The sequence below is a fragment of the Armigeres subalbatus genome, chromosome 3 (assembly GCF_024139115.2).
Source record: "Armigeres subalbatus isolate Guangzhou_Male chromosome 3, GZ_Asu_2, whole genome shotgun sequence".
In the NCBI taxonomy this organism is placed as follows: Eukaryota; Metazoa; Arthropoda; class Insecta; order Diptera; family Culicidae; genus Armigeres; species Armigeres subalbatus.
In genome coordinates, this window is record NC_085141.1 from 352,238,911 (window position 1) to 352,265,140 (window position 26,230).

At 43.7% G+C, this 26,230-nt stretch overlaps 2 protein-coding genes across 2 annotated transcripts; both read left to right on the plus strand.

Moving 5' to 3' along the window:
- Nucleotides 1–278: 278 nt before the first annotated feature.
- Nucleotides 279–1,761, plus strand: LOC134222810 (fatty acyl-CoA reductase wat-like). The gene is made up of 3 exons (XM_062701959.1): nucleotides 279–969; nucleotides 1,038–1,347; nucleotides 1,404–1,761. The coding sequence occupies exons 1-3, from the start codon at nucleotides 279–281 to the stop codon at nucleotides 1,759–1,761; spliced, it is 1,359 nt and encodes a 452-aa protein (XP_062557943.1).
- Nucleotides 1,762–18,798: 17,037 nt separating this feature from the next.
- Nucleotides 18,799–20,448, plus strand: LOC134223211 (fatty acyl-CoA reductase wat-like). Its single transcript, XM_062702351.1, has 3 exons — nucleotides 18,799–19,514; nucleotides 19,570–19,879; nucleotides 19,937–20,448. The coding sequence occupies exons 1-3, from the start codon at nucleotides 18,824–18,826 to the stop codon at nucleotides 20,277–20,279; spliced, it is 1,344 nt and encodes a 447-aa protein (XP_062558335.1). The 5' UTR covers nucleotides 18,799–18,823; the 3' UTR covers nucleotides 20,280–20,448.
- Nucleotides 20,449–26,230: the final 5,782 nt, after the last annotated feature.

A 26,230-nucleotide genomic window follows, 5' to 3' on the forward strand; every position in this document is an offset into this window, starting at 1 on the left:
CCATAAACTTTCCCACCCGGCACATACAGTAGATGGCATTTTATTTTAATCCAATGAATAGAACGAGCCAATAAATTAATTATCTGATTTTGATAGTTCAAAACAATGATTTATCCACACCTATCCTACAGAGTTGCGTGTCTTTATTGTCTTTTCGATGGTTTCGTTGCACGCAGAGAAATTCGCTAATTAGATGTTACTTTTTTTCGTTGAATGCTCCACTTCATATCAGTTCGAATCACAGAGAAGAACGCGCGTGAAATAATTGATAGCAAACCATGGTATCGATACGAAATTTCTACAAAAACTCGACCATTCTTATTTCCGGTGGGACCGGATTCCTAGGACAAATTTTATTGGAAAAAACCTTACGATTACTACAACCAAGCAAGGTATACCTTCTGATTCGGAAGAAAAAGGGACTCGATGCCGAGCAACGCTTGCATAAAATGATGGCAGGTATAGTATTCGATAGGGTCCGCTCGTTGTCCACCTTACCCAAGGTAGAAGCAATCGAAGTGGACATGACGCGCCCAGATATGGCACTCAGTGCGGAAACTCGTCGGCAGCTCGAGCAAGAAGTCGATGCTGTGTTCCAGCTTGCAGCCTCCGTTAGCTTCAACGAATCACTCCAAACCTCTTTAAGAGAAAACGTTCAGAACAATTTGAACCTTTATAACTTAGTGAGAGACATGAAGAATCTTAGAGTGGCAATGCAAGTATCCACGATGTATTCCAACTGTAACCGAGAAGTCATTGAGGAAAAAGTGTATAATGATGTGGGTTTCGGAGGATACGACGCAATTGTGAAAATGCTTAACCAGTTGCATGAGACGCAAAAGGAAGCCATAACTCCGTATATATTGAAGGGTTTACCCAATACGTACACGTTTGCCAAGAAATGCGTTGAAATAAAGCTTCAGCAGGAGTTCTCTCATCTGCCTGTTGGAATATTTAGGCCCCCAGCAAGTTAGCAATATCCATAATTGATTTTCATAGCTAAAATCCTACCAAATTCAGTAACCTGTGAATTTCAGTAACGTCTACGTATAAAGAGCCGCTGGTCGCATGGATCGACAACATGTACGGAGCCGGTGGGTACGTTCTTCCTATGATTCTCGGACTATATTCTGCGTACTTCTTGGACAATGCCACCGTTCCGATGTTTGCACCTGTGGATTATTGCGCCAATGCCCTACTTTTGAGTGCTTTCGATGTGGCCAACAGCTTCCATACTGGTCGGAATGTAATTCCAGTTTATAACTATGCCGATAAAAGTTGTCCCAACTTCCAAGACACCTACAACTATTTCGTTGAAGGTCTTCCGTGGCTTCAAAGGTCCATCTAGTAAGATTGCACTAGTGTAAACTTCGGTTGAATTGATAACTAGATTTATTTTCCAGTCGTCACTTCATGAACACTCGCACGACAAACGAGTCCCGATACCGGTTTGCTGTAGCACTGATGCTGGCTCACGCCTCGGCTATGGATCGATTGAGAATCATGACAGGTCAGACGCCGGGCATACGGAGAGCGGTCGAGCGTGCCCTTCAAATGATGGACAAGTCGAGACTACTAATGGTAACGAACTGGGAGATCGAAAACGCGAACATCAAACGAATCCAGCAGAGTTTGGATCCTGTTGAACGGAAACTGTTTGAGTGTGACCTCGGGACTGTGAACTGGAGGCAGCACTTTGCGGATTTTATACCCGGATTGAGAAAACACGTGCTGAATGGGCGTAAAAATAATTCCAGGTAGAAATAATAATAAGTCCCATTTTTGTTTTTTTTTTTTTTGTTTATACGCATAAAAATAAAACTCACTAATATAAAGCATTATTATGAAGCACATAAGCTGTATTTTTTTATTCAAGTTGAGTTAAGTATGCGACACTGAAGACCAAACTGACAACGGCCTTCTTGTAGTCGTTGGTGAAGTTACAAAGCGGTGGAATTTAATGGTCAGTACTAACTCATCTATAGCAAGTGACTACCCAAGCTCTTAAATAATTGTCCATACAAATGAGCGTCAATATCAATTTTTGTGAGTTTCACTAACTGATCGTGAGCTCCGCAAGTGTTTTTTACAGGAAAAATGCATTTACGCACGACCCAGCAAACCTGCTTAGTAGTTACTAAGCTACCACACTGAAGTGTACTGGAGTGTCGGATTCGACCAGTGAAGCTAATACTGGCTAAACTCCCTTGGGCTCCGACGATCGTTTCCCCTAGGAACTGTGGGACTCACTTAGGTTCTCAATTCTAACATACCATGTGAGGCTGACTTGGATGCCCACTGTACTCTCCTCTAGGAATGGGCGATACCGATACGATATATCGGAAATCGATATTTTCGCTCCGATTAATCGATATTTTGTATCGATTTTTTTATGTTCGATATTTGACCGTATCGATTTTTTGTTGCTGATATCGGATTTCGATTTTTTCAGAGCGAAAATATAGCACATTAGACACAATCTGGTAAAAACAGTGATTCGACGATCTGAAATGGGAAATCTAAGCTTCCAACTTTTTTTCCATTTTTATATTTGCTCGTGCTTTTAATTTTTTGGGCGTATCGATATATCGGAATATCGATGTTCACCGCCGATATTTTCCGGCATCGATATTTCGGAAATAAAAACATCGATTCGACAGTATCGATATTTTTCCGAAAAACGCCCATTCCTAGTCTCCTCTGCCATGCCTCGAGGTGTCGATACCGATAGGTACCAACAGTTAGACGCTACGACCTCGGCATGTGCACTCCATACTCACACATATGCGCTCACTTTCCTGCCATGCCTCGAGGTGGCGCTGCGACACTCTTACCTCGACATGTGCAAACCTCTTTGGCGAGGTCTCCGCCCAGGGAGGCGGAGAGCGGAGTGACGGAGGCTGCAACTAGCAGCACCAGAGTCTCCCCAGCTGTGACAGGGTATAGCTTGTAACATGGTCACTATTTTGTAAATATTATTTTTAGATTTATTGAATATAATCGTGAAATTGTACATATAATAGAATAACCTAATATAAATATTTCCGTTCTATTTATTATTTTTGTTCTCAATGTTAATTTATTTTCTTTTTATAATTATTTATGTTCATTGTTAAATTCACTTGCATCCCATAGTCATTTATGTTTGAGACATTCAGTGTCCACATTTCCAATAAAATGAAAATGCATTCCCACTCCGCTATAAAACCCGAGGGTCAATCTGAGCATTACTCTCTTTTAAAAAGTATAAGAGTCCAAAAACAAATTCAGCGAGACAGGTCATTCAGACGAAAAGGAAAGCGAAAGAGATAGCGCTTTAATCGGTTCACATTCGTGGTTGATGAGAATCGTCGTTTGATCAAGTCGTGCAATTACTTCGGTAATTTCACGTACTTCCGGTCACGAAGCAATAAGTCCTCACTTATTCTGAGGGCTTCAAGAACTTCTACTCGTCCATTCTGACCTGGACCGTGGAAGAGGCGAGAGTGCGTGATAATTGTTTAGTGTCGCGGTGTGTTTTATTTGGTAATTTATTAAAATGTGAGAAGTCTTCTAGATTAAATTAAAATGTTACTTTTTGTTCCTTCAGTGTAGCCAATAGTTCAATAACCTAAGCCAAAAGGTTACGTGCGGTCAAGTTTGTGTGTGCGATTGTAAACAGGAAAGGTAATTAGTGAAATTGTTGTGTGGAAAATTTTTTTGTTAAATGTGTCGAACAGCCGTTCGACGGCTTTTTCGCTTCTAGCGATCCACGGCCCATACTCGGCACACCGCATCCACAAGCCAAACGCGACTCTTGACCCCACGCTTCAGCGCACAGAAGTCCCGGTTTGAGGGGAAAGCCGGAAGGGACTATCGTCCGACAGAGTGGCCAGCGAAAGCCTCATTCTTAGCTACGACCCGTAGCGCGACACCTGAAGCCTCCGACGATCCCCATCGTCGTCATCTGCGCCATCTTTAGCCGGCGCGCGTTTCAGTACCAGCTCGGGACCAACCACCGTCTGGGAATTCCCGTTGCGCAGCGACACAGCGTTTTTCGACCAAGCGTCATCGTAGTCCACGAGTAAACTCCACCATCGCCGCATTTGGCACGGTTGCCGCAATAACATCGTTTCGTCGGCCGCCGCCGATAAATTCTGCTTTACCATCAGCATTCGTCCGCTGCCGGATAAAAGGGTACCGTGAGTACAAAGCAAATTGATTAACAATACGCATGCGTTAAACTCCACACACTAATCCCGAGCTCGAAGATCGACGATGGTCGATAGTAGAAGTTAGACGTCGATAGAAGCCAGAAATCCGCACACACACAGTAGGGAAAGCTAGATTAAGAAAGAAGAAGAGAAGAAGGAACACGAAACATGAAATAAAAACCTAGGTTAATGAAAACTGAATAAAGCCAATATGTTTTTTGTTTGTGTTATACTAAAGCTGTAGTTTGTAATGTGTTAGCGCTTTCCCTGTAACAGTTTTTTTGTCGTCGAGATTTCTCACGTTCGCGTCGTTCTACCTAGTTGTTTTCTGTTTCTTTTTGTACGCCAGGATAGACTGCCTGGGAAATCAGTCTCTCCACTCACGTGTCTGAAGCGGCTGGTAATTTCTGAATTAGAAAAGTCTTCCAATGATGATACGCGTGAGTGGTGTATTTTTGTACTGATAGAACGACGGTTAGCACCAACCATTTTTGTGAAGTGCTTAGGGCGTTACCTAAGTTGGTGAAATCTCGAGTAGGATTTTTGTTTGAATTCCTGTTTCGTCCCCTAAATCGCTATTTGGACTCTTATACATAAAACCCGCCCTGAGTTGGGTTTCTTGCCGGGCAAACAAACCTCGACAGACGGTCCTCTTCGGAGGTGGCGCTTAAGCCGTCTGTTTTTGGAGTCGGGAACGGGACGGGAAAAGGGGAAAAACCTTTAGCCGCATTTGCGCGCTATAAGCTCTATCAGCACGCTCGGCATGCTACTACCCGGAATGCGGGTGTTCGCCGACCAACTTGATGATATCATCAGTAAGGAACTGAAACAGAACCTTCGGATGTCGCAAGACAAGAACAGGATGTGTTTATCAGGCGGGTGGTGGGAAGAGAGAAGGCCGACAAAGGTGCTCAAACCGATGCCTTCTCCTTCCTTGGAAGAGCAACCATGGCCCAAGAGGCGGTTGATTTCGCCCTGACGGCTAATGAAGAAAATACTGCGCCTAACCCGAAACTGCTCAGGCAGCAATCCGGCGAAGGCGCTCCGAGCAAAGCCAAACGACGTGCAACCGTAAAGGCCAAACGTCGTCTGGGTGGAGCAGATCGGGGTGCAGAGGAGCCCGAAGGGCGTCGACCCGAAAAGGTGACTTCTCGGCCCAAAAAGGCGAAAGGCAACAACCAGGCAAGTCGCCGGGTCGCAAGAGGGTACCAGCCAGCCTGTGCCATCGGCACAAGGGACCGAAAATCCCTGGCTGGAGTTCGTTCCAAGTTCCAAGTCAGACTCGCGTGTCATGTTAGAGGTGAGCATCCAAGTCAGACTCACATGATATGTTAAGGGCGAGCACCCAAGTCAGACTAGCATGGCAATGTCAGAAGTGAGAACCTAAGTAAGTCCCACTTGGTGTGTCAGAGCATGTGTCAGGAGGAGTGGCAGGGTGTGCTAGAGTGAGCACCCAAATAAGGCTCAGATTTGTGTGCTAGAGCGTGAATCAGGTGGTTGGGTGAACATCCAAGTTAGACTCACATGGTGCGTAAAAGGTGACTAAGACTAAGACTAAGACTAAGGTAAAGACTCACATGGTATGTCAGTGGTGAGCATCCAAGTAAGGCTCATATGGTGCGTCAGAAAGAGTGTCAGGGTGTGTCAAAGGGTGTGTTAGAGAGAGCACCCAAGTAAGACTCATACGGGATGAGTACCTGTGTGAGTGTGAATGAGCGAGTACATTAAGTACTGCCTATCCCTTCAGAAGTAATGCTGGGAGGCAGTTCCTGAGGGAACCAGGGTATTAGTAGAGAGGGTAACTCAAGTAACTTTCTGTTGCTTGGGTGGGTTTAGTGGGTCCGGCGGGCTGGGCTTCTGCCTTTTGCGCCAACCACACTCCCTGAGTGATAATTTCAGGTGTCTGTATGCAGATTTGCCTTCATTCCTCTATGAAAAAAAAAGTGTAAACCTCTCATTCACTTCCAGTGCGCTATATTCTCTGCAAGCTGCAAACAATCTGAGCGGTTGCAGTCGAAACTGCGTTCCACTTCTCCACCGCTAAGCACATCCTCTGGATAAGGGTATCCGGGGTTGTGTCTAGCACAGGGATGGAATGCTCCTCAGAGCGAATCAGGAGAAGAAAAAAAATGCTCACTGCTCTCGACACACGAATCTTTGCTCTTCTCTTTTGTACTTTTGCGCTTCACTCTTTTTCGGGTAGCTCCGAAATATATTCATTTCTCAATGATAACTAAATAGTTTGACTCAATGAGATGAGGAAAAAGTTGCTCATTGAGTATCTTTGAGCCTCTTTCGTAAGAATGGAATTGGTGGTGGCGAAAAAATTTATGATAATTAGTTGGCTAATCTAACGGAAGCCAGTAGGTTATTGTATTTATCGTCTTTGTTTAGAAAACAATTCAATCACTGTCATTAATGCGTGTTTAGGACTGTTCCATTTAATTTTTACTTGTGGAATGTTTCAACGTGACGTTGAAGATATTCCCCTAAAAGAGCTTAATAATTTTCATTCAAAACTGGAGCAGTCGCAAAAATCCTATATTAATCGGTTAAAACGGTATACACTGGAGTCGCTTTTCATACGGTTTAATATGAGGCTTAATTTTTATGCGGATTTTAGGTCTCATGCGTTTTAACGCGTTTACACAATATTTTGAAGTAGATCTTGGTGCCTTTATGTTAATCACGATCAAGAGATCGCTCCCTGGCCCTGCCCTTTTCATCTTCTTCAATCATCATCGTCATCATCAACATCATCTATCTATCTTCCTCTATATATAAAAATGAGTTTGCTTTTCCTTTGAGGCATTATAACTTGTGAACGGGTTGGCCGATTTGCAAGATTTACTCACCAATCGAATCGTTTTGGGCTCTTCTGTGTTTGTTTATGTATATGAAAAAATAGAACAATTTGCTGGGGAAAGTTGAGAAGTTGTCTAAATGCAACGGTTTCATGAGTTCTGAAGAAAGCCATCAAGCTCGAACTGAAATCGATCTAGAGTGCGACGCCTCAATCAATTAAATGATTGACCGATCAAAAATAAAACCCGAGTGAGATCAGTCAGGTTCGCCTAGTATAAGATAATTTCGTCAATAATCTCTTTGCAATCCAAATTGTAATTGCTAACCAGATAAATATAGAATTGCCTACATCAAGCTTCCTGTTGCTTAGAAGCAGTAAATAATTAATGTAAAGATATAATGGTGTTCATTTCTCGCTTAACTTTTGAAAAGGACCTAAGTAACATTTTTTTCATGAATTAATTTGAATAGCGCAATCAACAGAACAACATGAAAGCTTTTGATTGCAGTACTCAAATTAATTCATGAAAAAATGTTACTTAGGTCCTTTTGAAAAGTTAAGCGAGATTTCTTCTTGTTCATGGATGCTATAGACTAACGCAAAATGAACTCCCCCAAGAAATTATGACGTTTGAGCTGGTCGCATAATGAACGCAAAATGAACTTTTGTTCGAGAAGACGACCCGCTCAAATGTCAAAATCCATCAGGTGAGTGAATTTGATGAACTCCTCCACAGGTCTATACACGATCCCTATCAAGATGAATCCACAGCTAGGTGTTCCAATCTGCCAAATTCACGATTCAGCCATCTTGGATTTTAGTATGGGTGAGCCAGCCGGTTTGTTTATGTTTTGCACCGAAAATGAATTTTTCACCCCGCCTTCTTCTCGTCCATAAATTGGGCAAATTGAAACACCTAGCTGTGTATTCATCTTGGTCCCTATACTCATGCTGGTCTCATAAAGGTGCGAATGTGTGAGGCTGTTGTGCGGGTAGCGATAGTATGACAGAAGTGTGCTTTCATTTCTCTGTACGTTCAGTTGGAAAGAACAACAAAAATGATGCTCCTCAAAGAGGCACATTGAGACAAACGGTTTTTCTCAGTGAGAGCCGCTCCTCATTTTTCCCACAACGAAGAGCATCTTTTTTTTATGTTTTGATCATATCCGTGATGTATTGTTGCTCATTTTTGATGAACTTTTTTTTGCTCATTGAGCTCATTGTGCGAGTAAATGCCAAGCCTGGTCTAGCATAGCTTTTCTTTCGACGTCGAAACGAGGACATACGAACAGTATGTTCTCTGCAAGGTTTTTTCAACACCTGGGCAATCAGGGCAGGCGGGGCCCTCCATCGGCCCAAACATGTGGAGCACTCTAACTTTCACATACTCAGTGACTGAGTAAAAATGTATTGCCATCTCTTTTCTTCCCTCGTAAATTTTGCTCAATTTCCGTCAAAAGCAGGATTACTCATAGTTTTGAGTAAAATTTCCGTGGGATAGAAAGAGAGAGCAATACAATTTTACTCAGTCACTGAGTATGTGAAAGTTAGCGGTAGGTACTGTCGGAAGGAGCCATGGCCAGACAGGAATTATGTCAGATGAAAGTGAACTTCCCCATGGGGTCTCCTCACCCAGCTCGATATGTTAGGTATCAACCGGTGAATCCATCTACATTTAGAAGAGTTATTCCACTTGCACATCCATCTGGCAACCGGAGTCACCCTGATGCTTTCGCGGACTCCTCTGGTACCACGTAGCTCGTAACGCTCCTCGTCTTCCCGGATGATCAGCCCGACTGGCATTATGCTCGCTATCACGCAGGCTGCATCGTGTGATATCGTGCGGTAGGCAAATTTCACTCTGAGACACATCTAACGGTATGTGCTCTACAGCTTCCGCAGGTAACTGGTCCCCGAGCTGTGCTGCGCGTGTGCTGCGGTCAGTTCTACCTCGAGAATTGACTCCCCATAGACCTTCAAGGTTACGTCATCGGCGAAGCCGACGATCTTAACACCAGGAGGGAACTTTAGTTTCAGGACCCCGTCGTACATAGGGTTCTATAATGCCGGGCCCAGTATTGAACTTTGCGTAACTTCTACGGTAATAGGAACGCTTCTCTGACCGGCAACGGTCTCATATAATAGTGCACGGTTCTGATAATAGCTCTCCAAAATCCGGTACAGACCCAGCGGCAGACTAACCCGGTGTAACGAAAGCGCGATGGCATCCCAGCTTGCGCTGTTGAATGCGTTATTCACATCAAGTGTCACTAACGCACAGTATCGAATACTTCGCCTTTTCTGTTGGATCGCTATCTCGGCGGTCTTTACCAACAACATGGACTTACCCTCATGAAAACCAAAAACCTCTACGTTGGTCTATACGCCGATGGATCGCCCGGCGGGTTGCCGGTCTTCGGCAACAACACCAATTTCATCCTTTTCCATCTATCGGGAAATCTACACTCATAAAGACATATCTGCATAGCTAGTCTGAATATGTCCATAAATCCCGCCTGGTACTTGCATTTGGTGTTAGTGGAGGGCATAAAATTTGGGAGAGTACCTTGTAGGTGGCGTTCAGCAATGTGATTGCGCGGTAATTGCTACAATCCAGCTTATCGCCCTTTTTGTAGATGGGACAAACGACACCTTCCATCCACTCATGCGGCAGAACTTCACCCTTCCAAACCTTGGTAATTACCCAGTGCAGCGCTCTAGCCAGTGCATCACCACCGAGTTTAAATTGCTCTCCTGGTAGTTCGTCAACCCCAGGCAGTGATGGGAAATGTCAAAAAAATGTCATGGCATTGCTATTACTAATTTCCTAATAACTTTTTTCAAAAGTCATTTACAGTTCGGATTTTTCTATTAACATGTAGTACTTAAAGGGTCCTAGAACTTTGTCGAACAGATCATTGTTCTAAATACAAAGTGTGAGCCAAGAGAGTGAGATTAAAAAAATGTCACGGAATGTCATGACATTAATGTCATTTGACACTAATTCGGCTCTCACGCCGCCAATATCATATTTCAGAAATTACCTGTTAGACAAAGTTTTTCGGGTCTTTTAAGGCCTACATGTTTATATGGAAAACATACTTGTAAATGACTTGTGAGAAAAGTTATTAGCATGTTAGTCCCATGACATCGATATGACATTTCCCGTCACTGACCCCAGGGGCTTTTTTGATTTTCATCCGACCGATCTCCTCCTGGATTTTCTGGAGGTCCGGTGCCGGAAGACGTATGTCCTACGTGTTACCATACCGCCACCATTGTCTGCCACATCGCCATTCAGGTGCTCTTCGTAGTGCTGGCGCCACCTTTGGATCATCTCACGCTCGTTCGTTTAGAAGATTCCCGTTTATGTCATTACACATATCGGGCTGTGACACGTGGCCCTTAATACGTGAACGGTTGACCTTCTCATAGAACTTTCGTGTATTATTAGCGCGGAAACTCCGTCTCTTCACGGTCTCGATCTTCCTGCTGTCGCTTTTCCTCCGAAATCGAGTTTTGTCTGTTCCGCATCCGTTTGGTTCATGCCTCGTTCGCCCTCGTGCAGTGTTGCAGCAATCTAGCCCTTTTTGCATTTTTCTCTTCCATTAACTGCTCGCATTCGCCGCCATACCAGTCGTTTCTTTGATCCAAGAAGACCGTCCCTAAAATGCTTCGGTTACGGTGCTTTCAATGGCGGACCAAATATCTCTTCAGCCATCTTCAAGAGCAGCTGCGCATAGCTGCTCTTCCGTTGGTAATGCAACTTCCAGCTGCTGCGCGTAATCCTGGACTAATCTACCGTCGTGTTGTACACAGTCTAGAGTTTTGAGCGCATGCATACTGCAACGATGTAGTGGATGGATTTAACATTCGCACTGCGGTAAGTGCGGACGTTTGTGATGTCGGAGAAGAATTTACCGTCGATTAGAACGTGTGTGATTTGGTTTTCCGTTTCTCGATTAGCTGATTTCCATGTGGCCTTGTAGATATTCTTGCGGGGGAAGAAAGTGCTTCGGACTACCATTCCGCGGGAGGCTGCACAGTAGGGTGGTTCAAAAAATCGATTTTGCTCCACAGTGCTCATCCGATTCTTTATCATGTTCTGAGTGTCCTCTGAAAATTTGAGCTCATTTGGATTAAAACTGATTTAGCACAAGCGATTTCAAGTTTGCATGCAAATTAGTATGGGGAAATTTATTTTTTCAGTATACTGTAAATGACGCTTCCCCATTAAGCGCAGGTTAAAAGAAAACCTACATAGCTAAAAGGAATACTCAACAGCTTTCACTCAGTGAAAACCGCATCTTGATTAATCGTTCCAATAATTAGTAATCGAATTTAATCTATACCATGGTTTTCTGGAGCTAATTGCATAACTCCTCAACAGGCAACATTGCTGCTTGTGGCGCGAAAGATAGCACACACAAATTCAGGCTACTATGTTCCACTGCACATTTCAGTGATGCCCTCAAAGAAGTTTAACGATCATGACTAAAGATTCGCAACCTGTATTAAAATCGATTACTAATTATTGGGGCGATTAATCAACATGCGGTTTTCGTTGGGTGAAATCTGTTGAGTATTCCTTTTAGCTATGTAGGTTTTCTTTTAACCTGCGCCTTATGCGGAAGAGTCATTTACAGTATACTGAAAAACTAAATTTCCCCATACTAATTTCCATGCAAACTTGAAATCGCTTGTGCTAAATCAGTTTTAATCCAAATGAGCTCAAATTTTCAGAGGACACTCAGAACATGATAAAGAATCGGATGAGCACTGTGGAGCAAAATCGATTTTTTGAACCACCCTACTGCACAGTGTATGGCCGTTATCGTTCGATACGGTATGCAGACATTCCGCTCCGATGACCGGTCTCTACATTTCCTTCCTGCCTACACACTCAGTTTTTATTTCTGCATCTCGGCAAAATCCGCACAGCCGTGTGCCCAGCAAAATAAAAAACTAATAGGTAAAGATGTATCTCAAGCTTGCAAGATTATGCATGAATGAGAACTACTTTACATTCCGTGGAAGCTTCTACAAACAAACGAAGGGTGCACCTATGGGAAATCCGCTATCACCGTTTTTGTGCGAATTATTCATGGCGAATTTGGAGGACAACCTAGAGGAACAAGGAGTACTACCCGAGAAGTGGTGGAGATACGTGGACGACATTTTCAGCATCATCAACCGGAAAGATCTACCCAGGATTTTGGAAGCGATAAACAACGTGCACAAAGACATCAAATTCACCCACGAGGAGGAAAAGGAAGGTAAATTACCTTTCTTGGATCTACTGGTTATCAAGGAACAAATGCAACATTAGACTTCGAAATCTACAGGAAGCCCACCAACACCATGAGAGTCATCCCATACACATCAAATCATTCGTATCAGCACAAAATGGCAGCTTTTCATCACATGATCCACAGGATGCAGACGATTCCCCTGAGCGAAGAAGGAAAAACGAAGGAGCTACAACACATCTTGGAAACAGCGAGGATCAATGGATACAAGGAAAGAACAATACAAGCAATCATCAACAAGAAGCAGAGGAACCTACGGAAAAACGAACTGACAACACTAACACCGATCGATGAACCGCTGAAGAGGGTATCAGTCCCCTATGATCGACACATCACCCACCAGCTACGCCATCGACTGAGGAAATTCGGCATCGATTTAGTATTCTCCAGCAGAAGCAATCAACTGAAGACACTGTTGGGCTCCACAAAGGATAGAGTAGAAATGTTAAATAAGGCCGGGGTTTATCAAATTAATTGTTCACAGTGTGATAAAGTATATGTAGGTCAAACAAAAGATCGTTAGATGTAAGGTTCAAAGAACATATTGCAGAAGTAAGTAAGGCTAAGAGGGAAACTGATAAGGGATTAAATTATGAGTTTAGGTCTAAGGTAGCTGAACATGTATATCAGGAAAATCATTCAATTACGACATCAAACATTAAAATTTTAAGAAATGTCTCTTCTCCGTGGAAACTTGATGTTGCTGAGAGCTTGGAAATCTACCGACAGGTACAAACGCGGTTGTTGAATAAAGATCAAGGAAATGGTAGCTCCTGGCTCTTCAAGTTTATACCTAAGCATTAAGCGCATCAAGCGAGTAGAAATAAGCACCGTAGTAAGATAAGTACCTAGATAAATTATTATACCTACGCATAGTATAAATAGTGTAAGCTGCGATCATTTTCTTCAAGTCGAGTCAAGTACAAGACACTGAAGACGGCCTTACTGTTGAGGTCGAAATACGTATCTGTCAGGATACAATTAAGTGGTGGAATTCAATGGGATTGTTTAAAACTCGTCTTATGACAGATGAAAGCATTCCACTAAAAAGCTCAAAATAATTTTCTTATCAAAATGGCATCCAAGCGGAACGAGCGTAGTACTTTTATAGATTTGAAGAGGAGGATCGCAGGTATTCTTAAGGACGTGGCCTTCCTTAAGAAGTGCCAAAAGGAGAGGCTGACTCCTGTCAGCCATAGGATTAAGATGGGAGCTCACATCCCAAAATCTATCAGTAAGAGGGCGGAATCGGATTTGTTGAAGTTGTCAATCAAGGGACACTATGCCAAGCTAGAGAGGTTGAACTTGGAGTGCTACAACCTGCACCTCAAGCTGGCAAAGGAGAACCAAGATTCTTTCGACATATTCCTAAAGAAGGTACAGCGGGCCGAAGAGTGTGAAGCGGACAGGAAGAGGAGACTGCACAAGAAGAAATTGACCATTCTACGAGGGAAATCAGCGACGGAAGGTAGAACGACTAACCCCACAGTACAAATGATCGAAGGATTCGTTGTTAACCGTTCGACACAGCAGTTTACGGAGGAACAATTAGCACACCTCAACAAGGGGTTAGGGTATGCGACAACCCAGAAAGCGGATCTAGAGCAGATAATCGTGGATACTGAGACAGCGATTTCACGAAATGTTGATCAACGGGACCAGAATAGTGTGAGAAACATCGTAGCAGACGCCATCAAAGCAGGACATCATGGGACATCGAACAAAGACGAGAGGAGGATTTTAAAGGAGTTAAAGGAGAAACCAGTTTACTACATGAAGGCGGACAAAGGAAACGCAGTGGTGATAATGGACAAAGAGGACTACGATGAACAGATGACGACAAAAATCAACGGAGGACCATACAGGCATTTGAGAGTGGACCCACTACCCGGACTAATTCGACTTACGGATAAAACGATAAAGGAATGCAAGGCGATCATCGGAGAAGCCCGCGTTAAAATGACGAACCCTGTGTTACCAAGGATCAAAGGACTACCAAAGATACATAAGCCAGGTACAGAGATGCGAGAAATAGTTTCATCAGTGGGATCCCCTACACAAAACTTGGCCAAGTGGTTAGTCAAGGAGTTCCAGAGTATGCCGAAGCCGTTCCCCAGCAGATCAGTTGTAAACACCCAGGAGTTCACCAAGAGGATATTGGAATCAGGAAACATCGGAGAAGAGGACATCATGGTATCATTCGACGTAGCGGCATTGTTCCCAAGCGTTCCAGTGAAGGATGCTCTGAACCTTTTGGAGGACTGGCTACTAGGACAACGGACGGATACAACATGGCGAGGAAAGGTAAAGATGTATCTCAAGCTTGCAAGATTATGCATGAATGAGAACTACTTTACATTCCGTGGAAGCTTCTACAAACAAACGAAGGGTGCACCTATGGGAAATCCGCTATCACCGTTTTTGTGCGAATTATTCATGGCGAATTTGGAGGACAACCTAGAGGAACAAGGAGTACTACCCGAGAAGTGGTGGAGATACGTGGACGACATTTTCAGCATCATCAACCGGAAAGATCTACCCAGGATTTTGGAAGCGATAAACAACGTGCACAAAGACATCAAATTCACCCACGAGGAGGAAAAGGAAGGTAAATTACCTTTCTTGGATCTACTGGTTATCAAGGGAACAAATGCAACATTAGACTTCGAAATCTACAGGAAGCCCACCAACACCATGAGAGTCATCCCATACACATCAAATCATTCGTATCAGCACAAAATGGCAGCTTTTCATCACATGATCCACAGGATGCAGACGATTCCCCTGAGCGAAGAAGGAAAAACGAAGGAGCTACAACACATCTTGGAAACAGCGAGGATCAATGGATACAAGGAAAGAACAATACAAGCAATCATCAACAAGAAGCAGAGGAACCTACGGAAAAACGAACTGACAACACTAACACCGATCGATGAACCGCTGAAGAGGGTATCAGTCCCCTATGATCGACACATCACCCACCAGCTACGCCATCGACTGAGGAAATTCGGCATCGATTTAGTATTCTCCAGCAGAAGCAATCAACTGAAGACACTGTTGGGCTCCACAAAGGATAGAGTAGAAATGTTAAATAAGGCCGGGGTTTATCAAATTAATTGTTCACAGTGTGATAAAGTATATGTAGGTCAAACAAAAAGATCGTTAGATGTAAGGTTCAAAGAACATATTGCAGAAGTAAGTAAGGCTAAGAGGGAAACTGATAAGGGATTAAATTATGAGTTTAGGTCTAAGGTAGCTGAACATGTATATCAGGAAAATCATTCAATTACGACATCAAACATTAAAATTTTAAGAAATGTCTCTTCTCCGTGGAAACTTGATGTTGCTGAGAGCTTGGAAATCTACCGACAGGTACAAACGCGGTTGTTGAATAAAGATCAAGGAAATGGTAGCTCCTGGCTCTTCAAGTTTATACCTAAGCATTAAGCGCATCAAGCGAGTAGAAATAAGCACCGTAGTAAGATAAGTACCTAGATAAATTATTATACCTACGCATAGTATAAATAGTGTAAGCTGCGATCATTTTCTTCAAGTCGAGTCAAGTACAAGACACTGAAGACGGCCTTACTGTTGAGGTCGAAATACGTATCTGTCAGGATACAATTAAGTGGTGGAATTCAATGGGATTGTTTAAAACTCGTCTTATGACAGAAAAAAAAAAAAAACTAATATCCCGTGGGCTTCGGCATTTTTGAGATATCTCGGCGAAAACCATGTTTGCTGGGGCTCGGCTGTGCGAAACTCGGTAAAAGTTAAACAAATTGCAGAGATCCCGGTAAAAAAAATTAAGTGTGTACCTAAGCGTTTATGCCCCCGATGACGATTTTAGCGTTCCGCAGTGGGCATCCATCATATGTCTGTTTCGAACAATTCTTTCTCGTCCTCGGGTTGATGATGATGTAGTTCAGCGGTTTTCAACCTGGGGTACATGTACCCCTGGGGGTACCTTCGCCGGTCCCAGGAGGTATTTGGACAAAAATGCATAATGGCGGATTTTAATCAAAATTTATTGATAAAGTTTTGACACATTTTTTTTTATTTCAAGATTTTGTCTTGTACATAATATGCATGGCGAAAGACTATTGAATCCTTTCCTCCACAACCAACGTAATGGATGAAAGGCTGTGGAAGAAAAGATCAAAAGGACAGAACGATGAATGAATAAATTTTAACAATCTTCTATGCTATCTACCTGATTAAAACAAAATGTTGAATGATAAGAATATGAATATGAATATGCCTCTGAACTAAAATTTAGAGTCTACACGTTCGGAAGCCTCCATTTAAAAGACATGAAGGCTTTTTCCGAAAAGCTCTGTTGCTTCGAAAGCCTTCTATTAAACAGCTCGGAGAACTCCTTTCAACGGAGACGAACCAGCCTCGGGCTGAAAGTCTCCTTAATAAAGATACAAAAAAAAAAGAAAGCTCCTTTCAAGAGTATCGGTGGACTTCTTACAAGAGTTTCGGAAACTTTCAAGAGGTTCAGAGGCATCGAAAAACTCTCTTTCAAGAGGCTGGGAAGCCTACTTTCAAGAGGATCTGAAACCTCTTTTCAAGTGGTTCGGAAGCTTCCTTTCAAGTGCCCCGAAATCTTCCTTTCCAGAGGCCCGGAAGCCTCCTATCAAGAGGCCCAGAAGCCTCCATTCAAGAGGCCCAGAAGCCTCCATTCAAGAGGCCCAGAAGCTTCCTATCAAGAGTCCCAGAAGCCTTCTATCAAGAGCCCGGAAGCCTCCTTTCAAGAGGCCCGAAAGCCTCCTTTCAAGAAGCCCGGAAGCCTCCTTTCAAGAGGCCCAGAAGCCGCCTTTCAAGAGGCCCAGAAGCCTCCTTTCAAGAGGCCCGGAAGCCTCCTTTCAAGAAACCCGGAAGCCTCCTTTCAAGATGCCCGGAAGTCTCTTTTCAAGAGGCCCGGAAGTCTCCTTTTAAGAGGCCCGGAAGCCTCCTTTCAAGAGGCCACCCAATCACGCGTTGGCGCATCTTGCCCAGCACTATGAAGCCGGTTCCCAGCTCGTTGGTGGTGCCACAGCTTTGGTAGAAGGTAGCTCGATGTCCGCTTTCCACACTTTTCCACACAAACCTAGCGACTAACAGATCCATGTTCCAAGCTTCCAATCATGATCCTTTATTCGTCGCCTAGGTCCTTGCCGATGGTATCAAGTCGTATTATCTTCTATGTTGTTCGTAATGATTGCTTTTAAAGGCGGCTTATTAGGCCTGCTCATACCTCCTGTCTCGTTGAAGGGCCGTCGTGTCAGGTCTGTTTAGCGTCCCATCTAATACCAGGACTTGGGCTAAAGCGATAGCTGGACATCGCTCAGGATGGAGATCTTTTAAGTCGGCCCTCTGTACCAGAGGGAGAAAATTTCCAGTCCGAAAGTTTCCTAGACAAGATCAGCTGCTCAGCTCAGCTAAGGAAGGCTCCAAAACTTCGCAAAACTAAATGTGTAAGTGCTCAGTCAACACTTAACTACATGGCAACAATATCCCAATGGGGAAAGATGAAAACAGATTTTTTACCGCTAATCGCATATCAGTTCCATCTTTCCTGGATTTCCTATACATATGGGACAAATGTGCCATTATGGGTAGCTTACTGCTCCCTCACAATATTGAAGTTGATAGTTTTCAATAACATCCAAGTTTTTGTGTGATAGATAAAGTGGGGAAGAGTTTACTTTATCTTTTCACCATTTATTATTGCAAGTAGAGTTCAAGTTCATTCAAAATCGTTATGATCAGAAAATGTACGATGAGTGCATACGGCGGTTTGAGTCACTGCATCGTGTTGAAGATAAAGCTTGTTCGACGCCCACTTGCCATTGTGGAAGCACTATTTAATTAAGATTATGTTGATTACGAGACGCTAAAAACGATTTTACACTTGAGATCATAAACATGAGTCAGTCGAAACATAAATAAAAAAAAATTAGCATGTTTTGCAATTTGTGAAGTGGAACTGATACATATGTAGTTCTGAAAGATGAGATCACGCAGACTACTTGTCCATTGCACCTGGAACCCATCTTGCATTCCCTACAGGTAATAGAATTCAATTTATTTAAATCATAAAACCTAACTAAAGTCGTTGGCCTGACTAAAGGATACAGATATAACCAACAGGGTAATAAAACCTCAGAACGGAACTGTAGAACAAAAGCACCCCAATCAATTAATAGCTCCAAATCCGTTGTGTCTGTTGCATAATCTGATTTTCATTTGCATCTCCACAAGCATTGCCACCTGGCGCATACGGTAATGACCATTTTATCTCAATCACTAACAGAATGAACCTATGAATTATCTTAGTCTGATTACCCAAAGCATTGAACTCGCCACGCTTATCCTACAGAGTTGCGTGACTTTAAGGGCGTTTAATCGATGGTTTCGTTGCACGCAGAGTTGTATGTTTATTGGTTGTTACTTTTTTATTGAAATGTCTATATCATATCAGTTTAAGACACAGAGAAGAACGTGCGCGAAATTATTGCTAACAAATCATGGCATCGGTACGAAATTTCTACAAAAACTCAACCATCCTTATTTCCGGTGGGACCGGATTCCTTGGTCAAATTTTGTTGGAAAAATCCTTACGATTGCTACAACCAAGCAAGGTATACCTTCTGATTCGGAAGAAAAAAGGACTCCATGCCGAGCAACGCTTGCATAAGATGATGGAAGGTGTAGTATTCGATAGGGTCCGCTCGTTGTCTACCTTACCCAAGGTAGAAGCAATCGAAGTGGACATGACGCGCCCAGATATGGCTCTGGATGCGGAAACTCGTCGGCAGCTCGAGCAAGAAGTCGACGCTGTGTTCCAGCTTGCAGCCTCCGTTAGTTTTAACGAACCACTCGAAATTTCCTTGAGAGAAAACGTTCAAAACAATCTCAACTTGTATAACTTGGTGAAGGACATGAAGAATCTTCGTGTGGCAATGCAAGTATCCACGATGTATTCCAACTGTAATCGAGAAGCCATTGCGGAAAAGGTGTATAACGATGTGGGATTCGGAGGATACGAGTCTATTGTGAATATGCTGAGTGAGTTGAACGATAAGGAGAAGGAAGCACTGACCCCATTCATTTTGAAGGGTCTACCCAATACGTACACGTTTGCGAAGAAATGCGTTGAAATAAAACTTCAGCAGGAATTTTCCCATCTGCCTGTTGGAATATTTAGACCTCCAGCAAGTAAGCAATATCGATTTTTTCATTGTTCAAATTTTACTAGTTCCATCAATTTTAGTCACCTCTACGTATAAAGAACCCCTGGTTGCATGGATAAACAACATGTACGGAGCAGGTGGATACGTTCTTCCTATGATTTTCGGATTATACTCTGCGTACTTCGTGGACAATGCCACCGTTCCGATGTTTGCACCCGTGGATTATTGTGCCAATGCCCTGCTTTTGAGTGCTTTCGATGTGGCCAACAGCTTCCACACTGGTCGAAGTGTGATTCCCGTCTACAACTATGCCGATAAAAGTTGTCCAAACTTTCAAGATTGTTACAACTATTTCATTGAAGGTCTTCCGTGGATTCAAAAATCTGTCTAGTAGGTTTGCTCTGGTGTAAACTTCGGTTGAATTATAACCCAGGCTGTTTTTTTCAGTCGCCACTTCATGAACACTCGCACAACGAACGAGTCTCGGTACCGGTTTGCAGTATCACTGATGCTGGCTCACGCATCGGCTATGGATCGGTTAAGAAGCATGACAGGTCAGAAGCCGGGTATACGGAGAGCGATCGAGCGTGCACTTCAAATGATGGACAAATCAAGACTACTAATGGTAACGAACTGGGAAGTGGAAAATGCGAACATCAAGCGAATCCAGCAGAGTTTGGATCCAGATGAGCGAATACTGTTTGAGTGTGATCTCGGGACAGTGAACTGGCGGCAGCACTTTGCGGATTTTATTCCTGGACTTAAAAAGCATCTGCTAAAAATGGCGTAAAAATAGTATGGGACAAAAAAAATCCTTCAATTTTGTTTTTTTTTAATTGTCAATTTTATTCTCTTTATTCTAATGCTTAAAATTATTTCGTCATTTTTCTGATGTTTTCTTTTTTTTTTATTTTTTTTTAATCAAAATAAAGTACAAATTATTATGTACCATTAGAGTACTTGTGAACTACACTACAACTTGGTACAACATTTTCTTCTTCTGTTTCTTTCTTATATGTTGGCATTACATCCTCCACTGGGACATTGCTATTTCGCAACTTAATGTTCATTAAGTACTTCCACAGTGTACTAACTGCGAGATATCTAAGTCAAGCTACCTGACCAGGACGACAAAGCAAAATTATATCATACTTATAACAAGTTCAGATTTCAATAACAACTGTTGATATAATTTAGAAATTGCCAATCGTTTCAAATATATATTTTATCAAATTTATAACAGGATATGTTTCATTGTTTTGGTTTGTTATAATTTTTGTAATTTTAACTGCTAATAGGATACAATTTATAACAGAATCCTTTAAGTAAAAAAACACGGTTTGTAATGATTTTGTTACTTTACTTTATCCGGGTACCATTTTTGCATTCCTATACACACAGATTTGCATCGCTACAAATTTCTGATATATACTGGCCTGGGAGGTGATGCGTTCCTCAATAGTTGATTACTTCTTCTTCTTCTTATTGGCATTACATCCCCACACTGGGACAGAGCAGCCTCGCAGCTTAGTGTTCATTAAGCACTTCCACAGTTATTAACTGCGAGGTTTCTAAGCCAGGTTACCATTTTTGCATTCGTATATCATGAGGCTGAAACGATGAAACTTTTATGCCCAGGGAAGTCGAGACAATTTCCAATCCGAAAATTGCCTAGACCGGCACCGGGAATCGAACCCAGCTACCCTCAGCATGGTCTTGCTTTGTAGCCGCGCGTCTTAGCCGGGCTCCCTGAGTTGATTACACATTAGCTAAATTCTAAAACTGTGAAAAGGGAACCTATAAAACAAAATTTCGTAGCCAGAATCAGAACAAGGGTTCGAAACCTCACAATTCGATGCCTTTGATCTGCGGTACAAAAAACCTTCTACAGTTCACGAAGAAATGGTCGTTACACCAACGCAAATCCCCAAGCATGATCGTGCCCCAAGAGACACCAGAGAGAATGGCAATTTGTCAACAGGAGCCCCACGGATGAAGCGTATGACAGGTAGAACAGCCAAGTAAGTAGTTCTATAGGTTCTATTTGCCTCTATTGGATCCTACAGGTCATTAAGCTACCCAAAACCTCTACCATCCTTTTCAATCCTCACTTCAATACACAAACCTCCGACAATGATGTGCAAGCCAAGCTCCCAGACGAGTACTAGTTACTCAAACTACACCAATTACAAACCTACCACCACACGACAACAACACAAACAACAGTCAAGCCACGCGGAACACCCAAACAGCAGACGGGCACCCGGGTAGTCGGGGCCCCGCCAGTGTGGACGTTACACCCTAACCGGAACCGGCGGCCAACCCTCGGCGCTCGAGCGCTATCCCTGCTAGCAAAGCTCAAATCTCTTCATCGAAGGACAATTCGATGAAAATGCATTTATGACCAGTTCAATTTCATATCAAAATTATAACAACATTAGATAGGTATGTTTACGTTTAGGTACGATAGGTACGACATTAGAGAAAAATCGCAGATAACCACCTTCAGTATAACTTAAGCACGTTAAATATACATAGCTGGAACAATGTTAATTGCCTACATTGCATGAGCATGAGCATGATGACCGTGCATTTCGTAGTTGCTACTCTGTGATCGACCAGAACAATCGCAATTGCACAGGGAACCAATGGATGAAAGCATGGGATTTGCACTCCAACCTCAATGTGCACAGTCCGAGAGCTCTAGTATTTTGGAAGGTCGATAACGGCGCTGGCCACGTCCTCACGGTCATCGAGGATGGGAAGGAATTGATGATGCAGTCACTCGCCCACTGCAAGCCGAGAACACCTCTGCACTCGCCACGAGTTCCTGCGGAATTTTATTGGAATTATGGGTTAGGTTTTATGGTTTCCAATGTGATAGTAGTGAAAGGGTGGTGTAGTATTCTAATTCGATGCCGAAACGAACTTTTTCACTCATTTCGAATTCTAACAGTTACCTGCTAGAACTAATTATGTTGTAGTTATAGGGGGATAGAAGATAGAAATGGTATGAAAGCCCATTTCCAGTTCTAGCGATTGCTAGAACATGAGAAATATATGAAAAGATACAAAGTAGGAGAATGAAATGGGCCTAGGATTGAACCCACGACCTCCTGCGTATGAGGCAGAAGCGGTGGCCATATGACCACCAAGCCCGTTTGGAACAAAGTTAATTGCCTACATTATGGATAAAACTCCGTCATTTGTAGCGTACCGGATTTTTATTCATAATGTAGGCATTATGCTGTAGATTTTCGTACCAAATTATTGTATCAACGTTTGATATAATGTCGATATGAAGGTATCAGCATCTGTTGTAATAGCGTTACGGCTAGAGGGATTTCTGTTATATTTTTGGTTATTTCAACCAAATTCATAAAAAAAATGTTATACAATATTTTTCTGAAATAAATAACTCCCCTTGTTATAATTTTGTTATGCCATACTGATTGGAAAAGCCCACCCCCGACGGACGACGAGGGTAGTCAAGCGCAAAATGTTTTTCCTCCACTGGAAACAGATACTCTAACAGCCGACCAATATGACGAGCTACATAGGAGAAGGTATGGCCCCGACGCTATCATCCTGCGCGGTTCTTCCAGCCGTGACACCACATCCAACCCACCAACAACAGCGGACCGAGGCGAAGGACCCGCCCCCAGAAGAGCTCCTTGGAACTTGGAGCCAAACTGTCGGCCAAATACCGCCTTTTTTCCCGTCGCCTCCCCCATCTCTGCCGGTTGTGGGTTCCGGACCTGCAACCCCAGCCACCACTCTAGCACTCCAATGGAACATGAACGGTTTCCTCAACAATTTGTGTGACTTGGAACTGCTAGTGTCGAACTCGGAACCAGTATCCATAGCGCTACAAGAAGTACACAGAACAACACCCGCCGCTATGGACCGGACACTGGGAGGCAAGTACAAATGATTCACCAAGGTGGAACAAAATGTATACCGATCCGCTGCTGTAGGAATCCTGCAGGAAATTCCAAACGTCAGAAATATACTGCTGAGTATTCTTGAAAACCTCCCTACCCCCGAGATCATCGTAGAAGACATAAATGGCCACCACCAGTCCGGGGGCAGCTACAATGCTAGAGGTAAAATAGTCTTCAACGCCACCGCCGACGCTGGATTCGTAATTCTAAACGACGGCACTCCTACCTTCCGTCGAGGATCCACGGAGTCTGCTGTCGATATCTCCATGGCCTCGAGCTGTATAGTTGGTAGGCTTCTCTGGTCCTCCGACGGGAACCCCAGAGGTAGCGACCATTCGCCAATCCTCGTGGCTTTCGACAGCGCCCCCACCAATATCACCCGCCGACCACAGTGGATATACGGAAAAGCGAACTGGGACAGTTTTCAGCGTGAGATCGAACGCGAGCTGCCCCTACGTCCAGAACCATCCATTATCGAAATCTCCGACGCGTTCCTCCGCGTGGAAGAAATCACCATTCCCAGAACCAGTCACAAACCGGGAGGCGAAGCGGTCCATTGGTGGAGTGATTACACAAAAAAAACGGTAAAAGCGCTAAATAAAGCTAAAACACGACTCCTAGCCGATGACTCGCATCTCGACGAAATCCACTCCAGTTATCAGACCGCTCGAAACGACTGTCGCCAGACCCTGCACGACGCCAAGGATAAGCCTTGAACTGACTTCCTCGACAGGATAAACTCTGACCAATCGTCAACTGAACTCTGGAGGCGGATAAACTGTTTCCAGGGCAAGCCGCGAGCAAGCGGAATCACTCTTTCCATTGACGGTGTCACAAACCGGGTCCCCGTCTTCGTGGCCGACACACTAGCCGACCATTTCCACCGACAATCATCCTATTAGGATTATCACAAAACCCTTCGCAAGAAACACCCAGCTCCCGCAGAGGAAATTGCCATTTTCAAAGTACCACCAAATGACGGCAATACCCCTTCTCCAAGGCGGAACTAGACTTCGCGCTACGAAAAGGCCAAGGTAAGTCTGCCGGCCCGGTCTGCACCCGGTACCCAATGTATAAAAACTTGCCCCCAAGCCTCAAGGCCGCCCTCTTGGAGACAATTAACAAAGAGTAGACTAGCGCCACTTTCCCTGCCGAACTCTAGATTGGTAGTGCCAATACCTACCAAAAAGTCAAGGCCCACCGAACAAGGCGGAAAGCTACCGTCCCATAGCGCTTACAAACGTTGGCTCCAAAATTATGGAGCGGATGGTAAACCGACGCCTAACTCACTTCCTCGAGACCACAGGCAAGCTCGACCACCGGCAACATACTTTCCGCCCCGGCCACGGTACCGGAACCTGTCTTGCCTCCCTCGGCCAGATCTTGGAAAAAGCGAAGGCCAAACAAGCACGCCGAGCACCTTGGACATCTCTCGTGCATACAACCATACAACCCTGGCGTCCTCAGGAAACTGGCACTCTGGGGTATCTCCGGTAACCTCCTCATGTTCATTAAGAACTTCCTACTCGACCGCTCCTTCCGAGTACTACTCGGAAATCAAACATCGAAAACCGTGATAGAGGAAACCAGAGTACCCCAGGGCTCAGTAATTGCGGTCACATTATTCCTGGTCGCGATGGAGGAGGTATTCAGGAACCTTCCCAAAGACATACACATCATTGTATACGCCGACGACATCCTCGTCATCGCCGTCGGCAAACATCCCAAGATAATCCGGAGGAAAGCCCAAGCCGCCGACAATAAAATCACTAAATGGTGTCAATCAGTTGGTGTCATCATGTCCGCTGGGCGTGAAGACCCACATCTGCCAGACCAACCACCGGCTAGCCTATAGTGCTGAATGGGTCAACCATCCCCACCAAGAACTTCGTGAAACTCCTGGGAATCAATGTGGACCGTTGCCTGACCTTTACCAAAAAGTAAGGTGGTCCATTATATAAAGCATAGAAAATTTTTTTTTTATTTCTCGGAATACTGACATGTAATATTTTACAAAGTTGTAGCGCAGCTTATTTCAATGAATTTTGCTTAAAAAAAGCTTTTTCTGTAGCTCTTAAGTTGGTTGATTTAGAGCAATTTTGTGGATTAGGGTGTCCCACAAAAAACAGTATTTTTGTTCTATATTTTTTTTTTGTAGCACAGCTTTTTCCAATCAACTTTGCTATATAATTTGTTTCTGTAGCTCTTAAGCCCACTTGTTGAGAGCTATTCTACTTACTAGAATTAGCCACCCATTTTTTTTATAGCACCATAATGATGGCCTTACTATTCCGAACAATTTTGTAGATCAACACTTTTTTGTAAAAAAATATAGTTATAGCGTCAAATGCATCTTTCCGCATAAATCTGTATCGTGGACCATAGTGCAGTGTCAATGCCAAGTAGCGGTACGACGCTGATCGTGGCCGACTTGGCAAGCGCGCTCGCTGCTTTAACCCCTGCATCAAACCACCACCCCTTCATCTAGGCTACCCAGACGATCCTGAACGATAACATCACCCTTATGTGGGTTCCCGGCCACTACGACATCCGGGGTAATGAAGATGCGGATTACGCAGCCGCAGCGTCCCGGCCGACGACGCCAAGTCATGGATCAAACTCCATGTGAACACCTCCTGGACCAACGAATGGAGAAGACAATGGAATATCTGTCGAATGGTCAAGAATACAACACTCCCAGGAGAAGATCAGCCAAATCGCCGCGAGCAAGTGGTGCTGTCCCGGTTACGCACAGGGCACACTAACCTGACCCATAACCTGGGATCAAAAGATTACC